The following is an 18,699-nucleotide window of genomic DNA, read 5'->3' as shown; positions in this document are numbered from 1 at the left end:
CTTTGTAATAAGTAAGTTTGGGTGGGGCTGATTTAAAACCATAAAAATAAAGAGACCATGACAATGACCACTCATTCTTAATACAGGTATGCTGAGATTTTTGTTCCTTTAAAAGGGCTGGAGACATGTAACACCTGCAAATCTTCTGCTGAAGATCCGTCTTTCTAAAGAAATCATAGCTCCATACTCTTTGTTTCTATGAAAAAGTGGAACAGTCTTCTTGATGCTTTGAGTGATCTAAGAGAGTTGGACCAACATCATCCTGGACTCACACCTGTAGTCCTAAAGAAGGTGACAGAGGGTTCAGAAGAGTGTGCCCCCCCACACACACACAACAGTCACTTCCCGTGGCTCAGCTGTTGCTCAGTAGCAACTCTCTGTGGTAGACCCTTGTCATGGGATAACCCTCACCAGCAGTGGGGCCGGGACTCTGAACACTTGAAGAATCTCTCTTAGGAAGAGGCCAGGAGCAGGAGAGTATGGAAAATGTCTGACTTCACTAAGCCCTACATTTGGTCGGGAATGAAGGAGGAATGTGTGGCACATTCTATCTACCCAGACCATCTCTTGATGTCCTGTAATTTCTGTTTCAGTCACAGAAGGAGCCCCAGATAGTCTTACTCAAAAAGAGGACAGGGGGGGGGGCACCTGGGTGGCTCAGTGAGTTAAGCCTCTGCCTTTGGCTCAGGTCATGATCTCTGGGTCCTGGGATCAAGCTCCACATCGGGCTCTCTGCTCAGAAGGGAGCCTGCTTCCCCCACTCTCTCTCTGCCTGCCTCTCTGCCTACTTGTGATATCTCTCTCTCTCTCTGTCAAATAAATAAATAAATCTTTAAAAAAAAAAAAAAAAAAAGAGGACAGGCTTCCTGGACTGGCAAACCCTAGAGCACTGATTTCAAGGAGCTGATCTGGGGGGCACCTGGGAGGGGGCTCAGTTGTTAAACGTCTGCCTTCGGCTTGGGCTGTGGTCCCAGGGTCCTGGGTTCAAGCCCCACATTGGGCTCCCTGCTCACTGGGGAGACTGCTTCTCCCTCTCCCTCTGCTCCTCCCCCTGCTCTCTCTCTCTCTCTGTCAAATAAATAAATAAAATCTTAAAAAAAAAAAAAGGAGCTGATCTGGTAGAGTGGCAACATCCCTCAGTAAGCGGAGTACTTACTTCGAGTACCACATTGAATTCAGAGCCCTGGGGAACAACATTTTTGTGAAATCACCAAAAAATATTCCCAAAGGGGACACAGGGCATAGACAGATGAAAAATCATATGGGGCAAAAATCTTAGAGCCACTACAGACAGCAATCAGTCCAGCCTTGAAATACCTAAAGGAATCTCGTCACAACGACTCTGCAGGCTCTGTATTATCCTTCCTGGTTGCATAAAGGATCTGGAGTCTCAGAGAGGTTGAGGAAGTCATTCACAAAACAGTAAATGATAGGTCCAGGTGCTTAGAATTTATTTACAAACAGAATGTAGACATACAAAAAGTTTCATAACTCCAGAGTACTAGAGTACCAATGCTGGAAAGCCCTTAAGGGATGGTTCACTCATTCTATTGATGGGCAAGCTGTAGCAAGAGACGTTATGTGATTGATCTCAAGTCTGAGGTAACTAAGAGAAGAGTCAAGAACTGTATCAGGTCTTTGGATATTCAGTCCAAAGTGCTTCCCACCCTCTCCTAGTACATACTGTCCTTACAATGACATTGCTTTCTCCCTTTTTAAGTTATTAGGCTTTGGAAACTCACATGAAGAGTGCCCATGCCACAAAGGACAATTAAAGAGAAATCAGGTGTCTCAAGACCACTGTCATTCTGCTCCACAGCGGGCACCTGAATGCGTGTCCAGATGAGCCAAACTGACCAGGAGACCCTGAAAAAATTTGCTTCCAAACATGCATGTATTATGGGCCATCCAGGCGATCTGCTTATGGCAAAGCACTCCTTCTTGTCTGGAACCAGGAACAAAAGCAGATGCTGGCTTACAGAATTGTTTGTTCCAGGTGCAAATAAAGTAAAGCCCTCTATACAACAAATGTGTAGCACATAAAATATCAAAACATACTAGTTGAATAAGCAAATGATTGCAAAGGGCAGTGGTGGGAGAACTGGGTCTCTAGAGAGCACATAGTTACAGACGCATGCCCAGATTTAAAAAACCTTACATATTCTTGAAGCAAGCTGTATTTATATTTCAACAAAAGATAATTCAGTATCGAATTGTATTTGTTCCTATTTTCTTGAGTTTTTAGTTTTATTTTAATTCATGTTTGGGTTATGTTTGCATAAGCACTATAAACATAAAGAGCTTATACCCCATCTTATGTTTGCTTATATTTAAGGGCACAAAAAATGGTCACTGGAGGGTCGAGATAAGATTGGTTTCTTTTTTTCCCCCTTTAAGATGGAAGGGTACAATATTCAAGTTTAAGAACACCGTCTGTCAGGTACTGCTGGCAAATAGTATCACTTTTATACATTTCTTTTCACTCCTCCTTAACCCCTACCCGCAACCAAGCGCTAGAAGCAAGCGACACTTGAGGCTTACCTGCAGGGCAATTTCCTTCTTCTTGCTGCCCATGGCTCTGCAAAGACAGAAGCCCTGTTAACTTCTGACTGGGGCTGTTCCCAACAGCAGCGTGGAGACAAACCGCTGCAAAGAGCAGCAAATCCAGAGCCTCCTTCAGACAAAGCCCCCGTCCCTGTAAAGTAAAGATACGTAGCAGCAAATAAATGAATGCCCCGATGCAAAATGAACACCCCACCGGGGAAGCGGAGCCTGCCGCCCGCAGGGTCGTGGCTTGCCAGGCGGTTTTCCGCAAAGTTCCTTCCTAGCATGGAGTTGGGGAGCCCGGCTACGCAGCCCATAACGCTTCGGAGCGCCTGCCGAGGAATTCGGGCAGGAAAAGGCTTACAACCCTGTTATCCCTACTGTTGCAATATATTCCTAGGAAACTGAGCCACCGCGTTCGATCCCTCGACAGATCCACGGTCCTCAAAGTGCTTCGAGTTTCCAGTCTATTCTGCAGCGACCCACGGTCGTCAGGGCAACACAGCGCCGGGCGGAATTGGGGGGGTGGTGGTTTGTCGTCCAGGTAACAAACTGGCTGACCCGTAATCCACGCCCCCGCAAGCCCCGCCCTCTTGCAAACTGAAGTGTGCTGTAGGGGCGCTCGGGTTGGCTGATGTGTTTGTTAGTGTCCGAGGCATTTAGACTTACCAAGCAGAGACCCAGTGAGCTCAGGTACTGTACAGTCGCGTCCCCGAAGCCCTGCATACCTCCAGCCCAACCAGAGCCTGGTGTGCAGCTTTTCTGTTGTTACTTAGTGCATGCCAGGCAGGGGTGGCTCCAGGTTTTGAGGGATCTGAAGGGATTCCCTTTAAGAAAGAATACACAATTATCAATTCAAAATTATGTATGGAAGTCAAGTGGAGCAAATAGAAAACAGTACACATCGCGTGAACAGTTTATAGCAATTAAAAGAGTGTCAATGGATTTAAAAAAAAAAAAAAAAGCCCCAACTGTGTGTGTGTAAGAAATTCACTTTATTTAATTTTTAAAAGTTTTATTTATGTAAGTAATCTCTACCCCCAACGTGGAGCTCAAATTCATGACCCCAAGATTAAGAATCACGTGCTCTTCAGACTGAGCCAGCCAGGTGCCCCAAGAAATTAACTTTAAATATATAAAGACACAGATAAAGTAAAAATAAAGCAGGGTTGGGGCGTCTGGGTGGCTCAGTGGTTAAGCCTCCGCCTTTGGCTCGGGTCCTGATCCCAGGATTCTGGGATTGAACCTGCATGGACTCTCTGCTCAGTCAGGAGCCTGCTTCATTCTCCCTCTGCTGCTCCCCTTGCTTGTACTCTCTCACTCTCTGTCAAATAAATAAATAAATAAATAAAATCTTTTTAAAAGTCTTTTTTTAAAGGGGGTGGAGAAAGCTGGAATATGGAGTGCCTGGATGGCTCAGTGGGTTAAGCCGCTGCCTTCGGCTCAGGTCATGATCCCAGAGTCCTGGGATCGAGCCCCATGTCTCTCTGCTCAGCGGAGAGCCTGCTTCCTCCCCTCTCTCCCTGCCTGCCTCTCTGTCTGCTTGTGATCTCTGTCTGTCAAATAAATAAATAAAATCTTAAAAAAAAAAAAAAAAGAAAGCTGGAGTAGTTATATTAACTTCAAGCAAAGCAGACAACAGAGCAAGGAAATTTATCAGGAATAAAGAGAGAGTAATACATAATGTTAAGAGGGAACAGTTCCCCAGGAAGACATAACAATACTTAATGTGTATGCACCTAACAAGAGATCATCAAAATACATGTGACAAAAATGTATAGAAGTGTGAGAAAGAAATAGATGAACCCCAATTTTTTTTTAATTCTTCTCAAATGCACATAGAATATTCACCACGACAGACCACATTCCAGGTCATACAACCTACCTTAACAAATTTAAGAGAACAGAAATTATACAGAGTCTATTCTAGACCACAGGGGGATTAAACTAGAAATCAGTGCCAGCTGATGAAAGAAATCAAAAGGTTTTAAAGAAGTGGAGAGCTATTCCAGGTTTAAGAGTAGGAAAAATGAATCTTCCAAAGATGTCAGTCCTTCCCAATGTGATGTATAGATTAAGCACAAATTCAGTCATAACTCTAGTTAGCTATTTTGTGGATACCCACAAATTTATTCTAGAATATATATAAAAAGGTAAAGAGAACCAGACTAGCCAACACAATACTGAAGAAGAAGAATAACGAAGTTGGAGAACTGACACTACTAAACTTCAAGACTTAGCAACACAGCATATTAGTGAAAGAATAGATGCATAGACCAATGAAGCAGAACAGAGACCAGAAACAGACCCATACACATGTGGTCAACTGTTCTTTGACAAAGGGACAAAGGAAAGTCAATGGAAAAAGGATAGTTTTTTTCAAAAAATGGTGCTGGAGTAACTGGATCTGAACACACCTTACACCTTTATAAAAATTAACTCAAGTGGATCATAGATACAAATGTAAAACTATAAAACTGCTAGAAGAAAACAGGAAAAAAGCTAGATGATCTTGTATTTTGACCCCAAAAACATGATCTATGGAAGAAAAAATTATAACTTGGAGTTCATTAAAATTAACTTTTCATGAACTATACGCAAATTTAAAATTTTTAAATAAATAAAATTTTAAACATGTGCTCTGTGAACGACTGTTAAGAGAATTAAATAGAAATGCTATAAACTGCAAGAAGATATTTGCAAAACATATCTGATAAAGGACTGTTATCCAAAACACACAAAACTCTACAAAAAGAAAACAAACAACCCAATTAAAAAATGGGCAAAAGATCTGAATAGATGCCTCACCAAAGAAGATATACAGATGAAAAGTAAACAAATGAAAAAAAAACATGAACTTCATTTCTCATTAGGGATTACAAATTAAAGCAATAAGGACATACTTCTACACAACCTATTAGAATGGCTAAAACCCCCCACAATTGATAATATTGGCTCACAAAAGTTGGTGAAGAACACCAGAGTAGTAGACACCTTCATTTATTGCTGGTGGGAATGCAAAATGGTATACAGCCACTTTGGAAGACAGTTTGGCAGTTTTTTACAAAGCTAACTGTTGTCTTTATTTATTTATTTTTTTAATTTGACAGGCAAAGATCACAAGTAGGCAGAGAGGCAGGCAGAGAGAGAGGAGGAAGCAGGTTCCCTTCTGAGCAGAAAGCCCGATGTGGGGCGCTATCTCAGGACTCTGAGATCATGACCTGAGCAGAAGGCAGAGGCTTTACCCACTGAGCCACTCAAGCGCCCCCCCCTTTTTTTATTACAAAGCTAAATGTAATCTTATATATGACCCAGCAATGACACTCCTACATGTTTATCCAGTTGTTCGGAAAACTCAGGTGTACCGAAAAACCTGCATGTAATATTTATAGCAAGTTTATTCACAATCACCCCAAACTGGAAATAATCAAGATGTCCTAAATAGGTGAATGAATAAGGAAACTGAAGCACATCAACACAGGGGTGTCTGTAAAACACAGAATTGCAGATTGGGTCTACTAAATGCAAGTGATGTTTGTAGCCCCTGAGTGGGGGTTACTCATGCTCTTGAATGGCTTGAAATCTCCCTTAGAACTTTATTTCCAAAATAAAATTCAAATCAGGACACTGAAAAATAATGCTAGGACACTGAGAGATACTTTTTGCTCTTTTTGAAAGGGTTCAGTTTCTCACCATTGGTAGGTCTCCACCATAAAATGTAGACACATATTTGCCAAATTAAACCACAGAACAAATTTAGGGCAACTACATGTCTTTATATCCTGACTTTGTAACTGTTGTCCTGTGCAATTATTAATAACAACTCTTTTTACTTTCAAAAGCGTACATTTGGACAATATAGAGCCTCCTCAATTTTTCCCAAGTGGATCACCCCGCTTTTTGCATCTTGATTTAATGAAAGTTCAGTATTCTACAAATTTGATGATTTCCATCAGTGATTAGATTGTGTTGCCTCAAAGTCCTGGCCAAAGGAAGGCGCTTTGTTTTGTTTGTTTTGCTTTTGTTTCATGCAAAGACTTCTAACTTCAGAGGTTACTGCTGTGTTTTGGTATCTGAAAGACTGAAAAAACAAACTAAAATCATTCTTTCTTCTGCCAAGTTATGTTTATTGCCACAAGACCTTTCTGTGATCCAAATTGGATGCCAAGAGCATTTTCTTTATTTAAACACTGAGAATTGTGTCGTGGCTGTGTGAAACAACAATGAACTTACTCACTTTGAGAGCAAATCACAAAACCAAATAGTTTCCAGTTTTTTGTGTTAGCTGATAAGAATGTATATATACTGACACCTCTCTGCTTCCAGATATTATGGTTTCTTTTTTCCATAAATACCAGCATGTCCCTACTATGGCTGACTCTGAGGAAGGCAGCTAGGAGTAGCAGAATGGGGAGCATCTCATAGACATGGTGCTGGAGTAACTGAATCTCACAGCCGTGGGCTGGGTCCTTGGACCCACCACCCAACAGCTGTGTGAGCCTGGGGACCTTACTTCAACTTCCTCAGACTCAGTTTCCTAGTCTTTTTTTTTTTTTAAGATTTTATTTATTTATTTGACAGACAGAGATCACAGGTAGGCAGAGGGGCAGGCAGAGAGAGAGAGGAGAAAGCAGGCTCCTTGCCAAGCAGAGAGCCCGATGAGGGGCTTGATCCTAGGACCCCAGGATTGACCTGAGCCAAAGGCAGAGGCTTTAACCTACTGAGCCACCCAGGCACCCTCAGTTTCCTAGTCTTTAAAATGGGGAGTATAATACCTACATTTTGGAAATGTTGTGGAGAGAGATAACATCTTCCAAATGTTCTTGGTAGTCAAGCCATTATTATTGCTTGTGGTGTCATCCTCTCTTCACAGCATAGGACCACCGCTGGGAGGCAGCTTCCCCAGCAAGGTTCACAGTGGCTACCCCCAGCCCTGGCAGCCAGATGGAGCCATTTGATTAGTTTTCTTCCATCAGGGTGGCGGGGATTTATGCTACTTCTGAACCCCCACACTCTGCCCCCGTCTGCAAGCTTCCTGTGACCAGGATGGCTTTAATGACCAGACATGTTTTTAATTTGATGAAATTCAATTTGCCAGTTTTTATTCTATGTGTATTGGGCGTTTTCCCCCTGTTTAAGAAATCTGTTACTAAGGATTTCCTACTGCCAGATCATGAAGATAGTCCCTTTATTTTCTCCTAGGAATTACAAAAAAGTTATAATGATAAGACTTATTAAAAATTTACATGTAGGCCTGTGATCCATCTCAAATTCATTTTTTAATTGAAATTTTTATTGAGATCACTGTAGGTTCATGTAGTTGTAAGAATAACATGGAGTCCTTTGTACATTTTGCCCAGTCTCCCCAATGGTAATATTTTGCAAAACCAGAGTCTAATATCACAATCTGGATATTGACATTGGTACAAGCCACCTGTCTTAGTCGGATTTCCTGAGTTTTAGTTGTACTCCTCTCTGTGTGTGTGTGTGTGTGTGTGTGTGTGTGTGTGTATAATTTTATCACCTGTGTAGGTTCACGTATCCACCACCATAGTTAGGGTCCTGAACACAGAGACCCTTTGTGTTGCCCTTCAGCCACACCCACCTCTCTCCTATATCTCTCCCCCTAACTTCCGACATCTCTATTCTGTCCTCCGTTTCTAAAATGTTGTCACTTTAAAAAAATGATATATAGATCATATCATCTAGCATGTAACCTTTTGGGACTGGCTTTTCTTCACTCAGCAGAATTCCCTGGAGAATCATGTAAGTTGTTGCATGTATCAATATTTGGTTCCTTGTTACTGCTGCATGTTTCATGAATGGGTATACCACAGTTTGCTTCTAATCACCTTTTGTATGAGATGTGAGGTAGGGGTCAGATTTCCTTTCCCCCCCCCCCATATGGATTTCTGCTTACGCAAATACCATTTGTTCAAAAGACTTGGCTCTACTCCATTGTGTTGCTTTGGGATGTTTGTCAAATACCAGCTGGTTATACGTGTGAGTTTCTTTCTGGACTCCCTAGTCTATCCCACTGATTTATTTATCCTTATGCTGGTACTTCACTAACTTGACTACAGTTGTGCAGTGTTATGGACTGAATGTTTGTGTCCCCTCAAAATGCATATATTGTAACCCTAATCCTCCTAATGAAATGGTATTGGGAGGTGAGGCCTTTGGGAGGTAATTATATCATGAGAGAAAACCCCTTGCGAATGGAATTAGTACCCTTTTAAGAATAAGCCAGAGAGCTAGCTAGCTCTCTTTCTGCCCTGCAGGGACACAAGGAAAAGTCAGCAGTCTGCAACCAGGAAGAGCACCTTTGTCTTTACCTGTCCGTGCTGCCCTCATGATCTCTGACTTCCAGCCTCCAGAACTGTGAGCTTTATAGTATGTTGTTATAGCAGCCTGAGCTAAGACATAGTAAGTCTTAAAATCAAGTCATCTGAGTCCTCCTTCTAACTGTTTTTCTGTTTGAAAATTGCTTTGGCTATTTTCATACAAGTCTTAGAATGTCTGTTAGTATCTTTTAAACAATTCTGTTGGAAGTTTGATGGAGCTTGCATTAAATCTAAAGATTAACTTGAGGGGGCGCCTGGGTGGCTCAGTGGTTTGGGCTGCTGCCTTTGGCTCGGGTCATGATCTCAGGGTCCTGGGATCGAGCCCCGCATCGGGCTCCCTGCTCCACAGGAAGCCTGCTTCCCTCTCTCTCTCTCTCTGCCTGCCTCTCTGCCTACTTGTGATCTCCGTCTTTCAAATAAATAAATAAAATCTTTAAAAAAAAAAATAAAGATTAACTTGAGGAGAATAGACATCTTGATAATATTGAGTCTTCCAGTCATGAATATGGCATCTTTCCACTTACTTATTCTTTTTTAAAAATAGATTTTATTTATTTCTTTCTTTATTTAAGAGACAGCATGCCTTCACAAGCTCGGTGAGGAGTAGAGGAGGAAGGAGAGCTAGAAGGAAAGAACCCCAACCAGACTCTGCACCGAGAGGCCATGCAGGGTTCCATCTCAGGACCCTGAGATCATGACCTGAGCGAAAACCAAGGGTCAGAGGCTCAACTGACTGACCCAGCCAGGCATCCCCCTATTTGTTTACTCTTTCATGTCATCAGTATTTATACTTGCTGGAAGTCATTTGTATTTTATGTTTATTAATGCTATTACCAATGAAATTGCTCTTATGTTTTTTTACCTCATTTCTAGTTATGTGCTGCCCATTCGTAGAAATACATTGGATTCTATGGGATGCCTGGCTGGCTTTGCTGGCAGAGCCCGACACTCGTGATCTCGGGGTTGAGAGTTCCAGCCCCGTGTTAGATGTAGAGATTACTTAAAAATAAAATCTTAAAAAAAAAAAAAAACTACAAAGATATATACTGGGTTTTGTACATTGACTTTGTATTCTTGCAACTTTACCTATAAATTCTAGTAGTTTTTTGTTGATCATGAGGCTGACTGAAAAGGCTCGTGAGCCACAAAATGAAAGCAACCTGTCTCTGAGTCCACCAACCTGCGTCAGAGTCTAGCATTTCTTTTGACATTGTAGCAGTCACTGGAGGTCTCATCAAACTGCTGATCAGGATTTCAGCTCCTTCCTAGTGACTCTTACCACAAACCCTCAGGCACCCCTCACACGCAGGAATGGTGAGCTCTGTGCTGCTCACCACTCAGGCATATCCAGAGGTTAAAGGAGATAGCAAGAGACATCTGCACCTCGCACAGTAGTCTGATCTCAGGTTCCTATCAGCAGCATTCCTTGAGGCTGTCTCACGTTTCTGTACATTTCACAAGCAGAGGAACGTTTATACAGCGGACAGGCTTGACAGATAGAGATAGCATTTCCTTCTAAAACAAAGGGCAGGGGCTGCTGGGTGGCTTAGTCAGTTAAGTGGCTGCCTTCATCAGGTCATGATCCCAGGGTCCTGGAATCGAGTCTCATGTCAGGCTCCCTGCTCAGTGGGAGTCTGCATCTTGCTCCCCCTCTGCCTCTCCCTGTGCTCATTGTCTCTCTCTCTCTCTCTCTCTTTCTCAAATAAATAAAATCTTTAAATATAAATAAATAAAAATAAAACGAAGGGCAGGTTTCATTACAGCCTTGGAAGATGGAGGTCGTGTCTCCCTCTACAGCAAGCATAGCCACTCTCCAGTGTGACAGCTTGGCTTTCCAAAGCTCAGAGCTGTTCTTCCATAACACAGCCCACTGCACATGCAGGTGTAGTTGGCCTTCTTCGTGTTGTCCTCTGGAAATCCAGGCCAAGGAATCCTGTGCAAAAATGTGAATATCCTGATGACTACTATTGCTCTGCAAAATAACCTATCCTTTACCACTAACCCAGAAGTTTCATGTTTTCTGCCAGTGTCCATAAAACTGTGGAAACACCACTTGTTAGCTTGCAAGTAGGATAAAATCTCAGACTTCATAGTTCCTGATATCACCCAAGAGGTAATGAACTTTGCCCCTTGATTGTTTAGGCTCTCCTGGGAGATTAAAGAGCAGGACTTCTAGGGGCACCTGGGTGGTTCAGTGGGTTAAAGCCTCTGCCTTCAGCTCAGGTCATGATCTCAGGGTCCTGGGATTGAGCCCCCAATCGGGCTCTCTGCTCAGCGGGGAGCCTGCTTCTACTCTGTCTCTGCCTACTGTGATTCCTCTCTCTGTGACAAATAAATAAATAAAATCTTAAAAAAAAAAAAAAGAGCAGGACTTCTTTCCCATCTAATTTCTCATTAGAATAGAACTCCTTGCCCATCTTTTTGGGCAGACAAAAGAAGCTTTTGAGGCAGATCTGGATCTCAGTCAGCCATACAGATCTCATTACTAAAGACTCTGCTCCCCTAGGTGTCCCCCAAGGCTTCCTGAATGACTGCCCCAGGCATCAGAGGGCCTCATGCTCACTGGCCTTCTGGGTTCTCTAAACTTTGTTAAGATGTATGCATATTCTGAAATACTACATACAAATCCGTATTTGTCTTAGTGTGAAAATGTTTTAAAATTCTAACCATCAAAGATTTAATTTTTTTTTCTGTCTTGTTTGTTAGCAGGGGTAATGTAAATTGGATTTCAAAGAACGGGGCTAAATGGAAATGAGCAAATCCTGCATTGCAGGTTCAAAATCTGGGCAGTTTTTGCTTTCCTAATTTGGTGTTACAATATTTCAAATACTACGACTCCCAAACACTTGTGGCTACAAAGGATGATCATTTCTCCATTGTTGGGCCAGTTGAGGTTGGGTAATTAGGGAGGAGAGATGCTCCGGATGCTGGGCTCAGGCTCCTAGTTGCAGAATGTTGTCTCCTGGCCTCGCCACACCGTTCCTGTGGTGGGAAATAATGGCTCTCACCCCAGTTCCACTTCTTCTGAGCTCCAGGAAATGTTCATCAAAGGATTTTATCAATGAAGGAAGATATCTGATGCTTTAAAAATTATGTTTGAGGGGTGCCTGTTTGGCTCAGTTGGCTGAGCATCCTACTCTTGGTTTCAGCTCAGGTCATAATCTCAGGGTCGTGAGATCAAGCCCCGTGCCAGGCTCCCCACTCAGTGAGGAGTCGGCTTTAGATTCCCTCTCTTTCTCTCCCTCTGCCCCTCCCTGTGTGTGCTCTAAGTCCCTGTCTCTCTCTCTTTCTCTAAAATAAATAATCTTGGGATGCCTGGGTGGCTCAGTTGGTTAAGCAGCTGCCTTTGGCTCAGGTCATGATCCCAGCGTCCTGGGATCGAGTCCCACATCGGGCTCCTTGCTCCGCAGGGAGCCTGCTTCTCCCTCTGACTCTGCCTTCCACTTTGTCTGTCTCACTTGCTCTCACTCGCTCTCTCTCTGACAAATAAATAAAATCTTTAAAAATAAATAAATAAATAAATAAAATAATCTTTGTAAAAATTATGCTTGCCTGGTTTTCAGCAGTTAACTATGATGTGCCTGCATTCAGTTTTCTCTGTGCTTACCCTCTTTGGGATTTACCAAGCTCCTTGAATCTATGAATTTTATGTCTTTCACCAGCTGGAAAATGTTATGCTCTTACCTCTCTGACTATTGCTTCTGTCCCATTCTCTTTCTCGTCTCTTTCTGGGACTCCAGTGATATGAATATTAGACAATTGCAAACAGCTTGATTATCTTTTATGCTATTATCTCTTTTTCTCTCAGTCTTTTTTCCTGTGTTTTCATTTCAATGTATTTTTTAATTTGTCTTCAAGTTCAGTAATCCTGTTCCCATCTGTATTCAATCTGCTATTAAATTCATCCAATGTGTCCTTGACCTCTGTTAATAGACTTTTTAAGTTCTAGAGTGTGCATTTTCTTTCTATTTTTATTTTTTGTAGATTCCACTTACCTGATGACATTTCCTTTCCTTTTATCTATTTTACCTACCTCTTCTTCTATTTATTTCTCTATTTTATCTACCTCTTCTTCTATTTTATGCAACATATTAATCTAAGTGAGGCTATTTTGAATTTTTGAAGTATAACACACATGCAATGATGCAAAAGGGTGCTAATCATGAATACACAGTTTGATGAATTTTCTCATTTGTCTATACCCATGTAACCATCATCCACATCAAGATACATCATATTTCTGGAACTTCTTTCCCTCTCAGGCATCATTCCCCTCTGCCAAGAGATAACCAATACTTTTTTTTAAATTAACATATAATGTATTATTTGTTTCAAAGGTACAGGTCTGTGATTCATCAGTCTTCCACAATTCACAGCACTCACTATAGCACATACCTCCCCCGTGTCCATCACACGACCACCCTCTCCCTCCCACCCTCCTCACCTTTGGCAACCCTCAGTTTGTTTTCCGAGATTAATAATCTTTTATGGTCTGTCTTCCTCTCTGGAGATAACCACGATTCTGACTTCTGTCACTATCAACTGATTTTACTATTTACTGGACTTCATATATGTTGTCTTTTCCTTCTGGCTCCTTTCATTTAATATAATGTCTGTGAGATTCATTCATGTTGCTTATGTCTCTGTACATCATTCTCATTTATTGCAGTATAGTACTCCATTGTATGAGTAGACCATAATTTCTGTATTCATCCTCCAGTTAATAAACATTTGGGTTGTCACCATGTTTAGGCCATTATGACTACAGCTGCTATGAATATTCTTATATATGTTTTTTGGTGAACATAGTTGCTCATTTCTCTTAAGTATGTACCTAGAAGTAGAAATGTTGACTCAGAAGGTAGATGTATGTTTAGCTTTAGTAGGTTCTACTAAACATCTTTTCAAAGCTGATTGTGCTCATTGTCAATTTATTGACGTTCAGATCCAAACCCATCCTTATCACCTGCTCTGTGATAATGAAGCTGGACCCTTAAACATTTCTCTTCCGCCCTTTGGCACATTGCTAAGCTTTGCCAGGAGACAGTGCTAGCAGCCACCGCTAGAGAAAGTGGCTTCTCTTCCTGGCTCTGATGGGCTCATTTGGCAGGTTCCTGGTGCACATGTTTCCTGCACACGTGGCAGCCAGAAACGCACAGCATGTCTCTACTGACAGCTTCTTCTGACACCACAGAGGGCAGATTTTGAATGCATCATTCCTGTGGGAAGCTTTCCAGCAAATTCCACAGTGCAGCACCTTCTCATGGATGGTTTCTCTCAGTACCCAAGAGGAATGCTCTTCCAGTGTGTTCCATGTGCACGGAACTTCAGCAAACTTCTTCATCATCCGTGAGTCATGACTACACTGTCTTCAACAAGGGAGGGACCTCAGCCTGGGGAGAGGGTGAGGAAGGACCTCATACAGGTTTGTTCCTTCCTAGGGTGGTCTGTTGCAGTCTCAGAGGCTACTCTCTGTACCTGCTATAACAATATTCTTTGGAATTCTCCTTCCTTCTTAGCACATAGTCCCCTTTTATACTTAATAATTCTTTACCTTAAAATTTTCTTGTCCAAATTACTTTGTGGTTTCTGTATCCTGAGTTAACTCTGGCTGATGCATGGATATACCATTTTACATCACCACCAGCAATGTATGAGAGTTCCAGTGCTTCTATAATCAGTTATTTTAGAGTCCTATCTACTAACTGCTACATCTGAAAGATCTGTGTCTGCTTCTATTGTCTGTTTTTTCCTCTTTCTTATCAGTTATCATTTCCTGCCTCTTCACCTGATTATTTTTCACTATATGCAGACATTGTATGTAAGAGGCATAGAGACTCCAGATGATATATTTTGCTACACAGAATGTTCTTTCTTTCTTCTGTTAAGCAGATAGCCATGAGGGATGATTGCCTCAGTCTGGTGAAGGATTAAGCTGAACTGAGGCTGGATTTCAGTGTTTACAAAACAATCTATCTCTGTTTATTCTTATTCCTTACATGCGGATTTATACTGAGAGCTTTGCAAGTCTCTGTACCCTCAGCCATGAAGGACTGTAGAGATTCAGTTCTGCCCTTCACAGGTTCATAATCAAACTGTCTAGATTCTGTCCCCTTGCAGATTCAAAATCTGGGAAAAGTCATGAAGAATGGCCATGTGTTTGAGTCAGGCCTTTTCTTCTTGGAGAGACTTTGTTTTCCAAGTGCTGTAATATTTTGGACGATTACACTCTCCTTTTTAGATGCAGCCAGACCCAGAACTGAGCAAACATCCCGTGGAGAAAATGGTTGTGTTTTTAAAGACTCCATGTTCCCATTTTTCATTCTAGTATCATGTAGCCACTAATAGCTTTACTGGTTTCTCTTTCCTCCATTAGAGATCTTTCTTTTGGGCAATGCTTAATTGTTAAGCAGTGCCCCAAACTGACAAATGTCCAGGGAGATGAGTGAGGGGACAGCTGGAGAGACTCATCTCATCGTAGGACCTTGTGGGACCATTGGCCTACAACGACCTACTACATCCCATCTAGGAGAGGAAATCTAGGCTTTAAAAAATATATAATTATTTGAGAGAGAGAGAGAGATAGTGAGAGAGAGCATGAGCAGGTGTGTGTGGGGGGAGAAGGAGACTCCCCGCTGAGCAGGAAGCCCTATGCCAGACTTGAACCCAGGACCCTGGGATCACCACCTTAAGACAGATGCTTAACTGACTGAGCCAATCAGGTGCCCCAGAAATCTAGGCTTTTGAGATTCAAAACTCTTTTCTTTTCAAACTTCTGTCTGTAACATGTATTTCAAAATCTTCAAGTTGACTTTTCTTTCCTGACAAATTTCTGTTGTAATGTCCCTACTTTGAGGTTCTGAATGTCAAAATATCTGAGTTCAATGTTCTTCAAATTGTAAGTCACAACCCATTAATGGGGCATGAAATCATTTTAATAGGTCTTGAAAGAATTTTTAAATGAAACAGAATAGAATAGATTAGAATGCATCACATATAGTAAAGGTAAGTATCATTTAGTTAAATTTTTGTTTCACTTGTGTGGGTTATGTGTTTGGTTTTCAATGTAAAACCTATTTGTTTCTATGGGTTGCAGCCAAAAATGTTTAAAAGCCACTGGACTTTAAACAGAGAAAGAGCTAAGAGAGAGAAAAACAAGTGATAAGAAACAAACATATTAACTGAGTATGGGCAACTTTATGGAGAAGTTTGGCCATGACTGGGAAATGGATTGACTGAAAGCTGCTCTTCTGGCCCCAGCGAGCAAGAGTCTGTGTGTGGGATAAACCATGAGCATCAGGAACCAGAAGCATCAGAGAAGAAAATCCTGTGAGGGCTAGCTCCTCGTGGGGCTGAGGCAGCTGGGGATGTACAGAGGGGTAGCAGGGAGAGCTGAAGATGAGAGATAACTGAATTTAGATCAGGATGAGCCGTGAGAACCCTAAGAGAAGACTGTGTCATTCTTGGGGCTGTATCACGGGCAGGCCGGCGAACAGCAGCATGTACTTGGCCCAAAAGAAAGGTCAGCGGAGAGGATGAATAGGCATGGGGCTGGGGTGAGCCTCTTCTGTTAACATATGGTTGATGCTTCAGGGTCAGCAAAAGGTCTAAGTCTAGCTAGGTCTAGGAGACTAGTATCCTCTTCACCTTCTCCCTGCTTTCCCAACACCAAACACACAGTTGACCTGCCCGTCGAGGCCAGCAGACATACGGGAAAGAGTCTGGGCTCTGTGGTCAGAAGACCCTGATTCTGAGTCTACTGGCTGGTTGGGATTGGGCTTGTGTCTCCTTATGTCTAAATCAGGGCAGGTAAGACCTGCATAGGTCATTGGGACTGTGAAGACTCACATTAGGCCCATGTCCAGCACCCGTGAGTGCTCAGGCGTTCAGAGCAGCTTTTGCCCCCAGGGACCACAGCGTAGCCGAGAGAGAACATTGTCCCACGGGATGGCTCCTGGCCCTTGAAGTCCCCAGGCCCCCTAGGCTTGCACACTGAACCCCCAGGCACCAGTTTGGGTCTGCTCTGAGGCACAGCACTCAGCAAGCCTTGGGGCAGAGAGGCCAGTGCAGGACACTGCAGGGGACATGGTACACTTGCTTGTGTCTATGAGCAGGAAAGTTCTACTCTGGGTCAGCCCAGCAACTCTCGTCTCTGCCCTATGGCAAGAGCTGGCTCCTGGCCCTGTGGCTGGCCTTGGACTTATGCCCTGAAACTTGGGCCTGAGCCCAGTCTGGGTTTTTGGCCAGGAGGCATTTGGGCCTGGAGTCCGGCCTTCTACCATGCTGCTAACACACCTGGTCAGACACATGGATCTGTGGGAGTTTTGGCGAAGACTTCATCTCACTCATACCTCAGCATGGAAGGGTTTGTCTCTCCTTTCTCATTCTAGCTGAGTGTTATTTGTCCCTCAAGCCCTGGCTCAGCCATCACTTCTCACAGAAAGCCTGCGCTGGGCTCCCACACCCTCCCCACTCAGGGTTAGATGCCCTTCCTCTGGGCCCCACAGGCCAGGGGACTGCTCTCTTTCCCACCACTTACCCTCGGCTGGCACTCTGAGTTGGCTTGGAGGGAGGTCTCTACCACAGCACCTGGCACACAGTGGGTGCTCTGGCAGTGTTTACTGAATGAACAAACTGTCAAACTCGGGCCTCCCTTTCCTGCCCAGTGCCCCTGTCTGCCAGCCACTGAGCCACACTTTATTTCAGGGTTCAAAGAGCAGAGGAGGCAGTCCAAATGGGACAAGGGCCCTGTTGTAAGCCCTCAGCCACAATGTACATTAGAGAATCCCAGGTAGCTGTATGTGATTACTAGCTGTTTCAGTTCCATTTCTGAGGAGACAGATTTTTAAAGATTTGTGTATAAAGACAAATCTTTGCTCTCATGCAGATGCTGTCTCAGCTCCAGCTGAGGGCAACACTTCCAGAGCCCTGAGCAAGTCAGGGCCCAGGAGCGGATGTTTTTTGACAGAGGGAACCCAGGAGGTGCTGACAGACAACCAGGACACACAGAACTTTGCCAGTCTCCCCTAAGGCCTGTGGTAAATGGGAGGAAGAGGAAGAAGCAGGTTCAGGGCAAGACCCAGCTGGTCACAATAAGCATTTCTCCCTCAAGCCCTTCCTCAGCCAAGCTCTTTGACTCCCTACCAAGGTGAGATACTTGATAGCACCTAATGCCCTCCCCCCCGCCATGGGGATTCTTGAGGTCCCAGAGATTTCAGAGCAGCAAATGGAAGTGGGGGGACACAACTCTCACCAAATGGCTGCATGGGTACCTGGGAGGCCAAACAAAACCAAAAATCGGATTAACAGCCCCAGTACGACAGGAAGGACTCAATAGTAAGCTCCCCCTAGGCTTGGGGCGGCAGTGGGGGTGGGTGGGGTAGAGGTGAAGCTCTCAAAATGACAAGGGGGTGAGGGGCGCCTGGATGGCCCAGTCAGTTGAGTGTCTCCTTCAGCTCAGGTCATGATCTCAGAGTCCTGGCATGGAGCCCCAACAGGGCTCCCTGCTCAGCAGAGAGTCTGCTTCTTTCTACACTTACTCAGCTCATGCGCAAGCTCGCTCTCTCTCAAATAAATAAATAAAATCTTTTAAAAAAATGACAAGGGGTTGAGTAACCTGGACGTGTAAAATGGTTCCAAGTTATCATCAAGGTCCACCCACAAGAAAGTCCTCAAAAATAACACCAATTGCCAAAATTATAATAAGCTATCACTTCACTCTCACTAGAGTGGCTGTAATCAAAAAGACAGTGTTAGTGAGGATGTGGAGCCATTGGTGCTCTCAGACATGGTTGGTGGGAATGCGGTGCAG

General features: G+C 43.3%; 1 protein-coding gene across 5 annotated transcripts in view; it reads right to left on the bottom strand.

The window, feature by feature from the left end:
- Nucleotides 1-3,069, bottom strand: part of NME9 (NME/NM23 family member 9) — a 45,231-nt gene extending 42,162 nt beyond the window's left edge. For all 5 annotated transcript variants that reach the window (XR_014308478.1, XM_082719373.1, XM_082719374.1 and 2 more), the window contains exons 1-2: nucleotides 2,926-3,069; nucleotides 2,542-2,695 (exon numbers count right to left, since the gene is read on the bottom strand). Coding sequence is in view for 4 of the 5 variants with exons in the window: in XM_082719373.1 (XP_082575499.1) it covers nucleotides 2,542-2,574 (33 nt within the window). In the remaining variant the exon portion in view is untranslated. The remainder of the gene's footprint in view (nucleotides 1-2,541; nucleotides 2,696-2,925) is intronic.
- Between the last annotated feature and the right edge of the window lie 15,630 nt (nucleotides 3,070-18,699).

The sequence above is a fragment of the Mustela nivalis genome (assembly GCF_964662115.1).
Source record: "Mustela nivalis genome assembly, chromosome: 1".
NCBI lineage: Eukaryota > Metazoa > Chordata > Mammalia > Carnivora > Mustelidae > Mustela > Mustela nivalis.
Note: the sequence above shows the minus strand (reverse complement) of the source record. Positions and strands in the feature narration are given on the sequence as shown.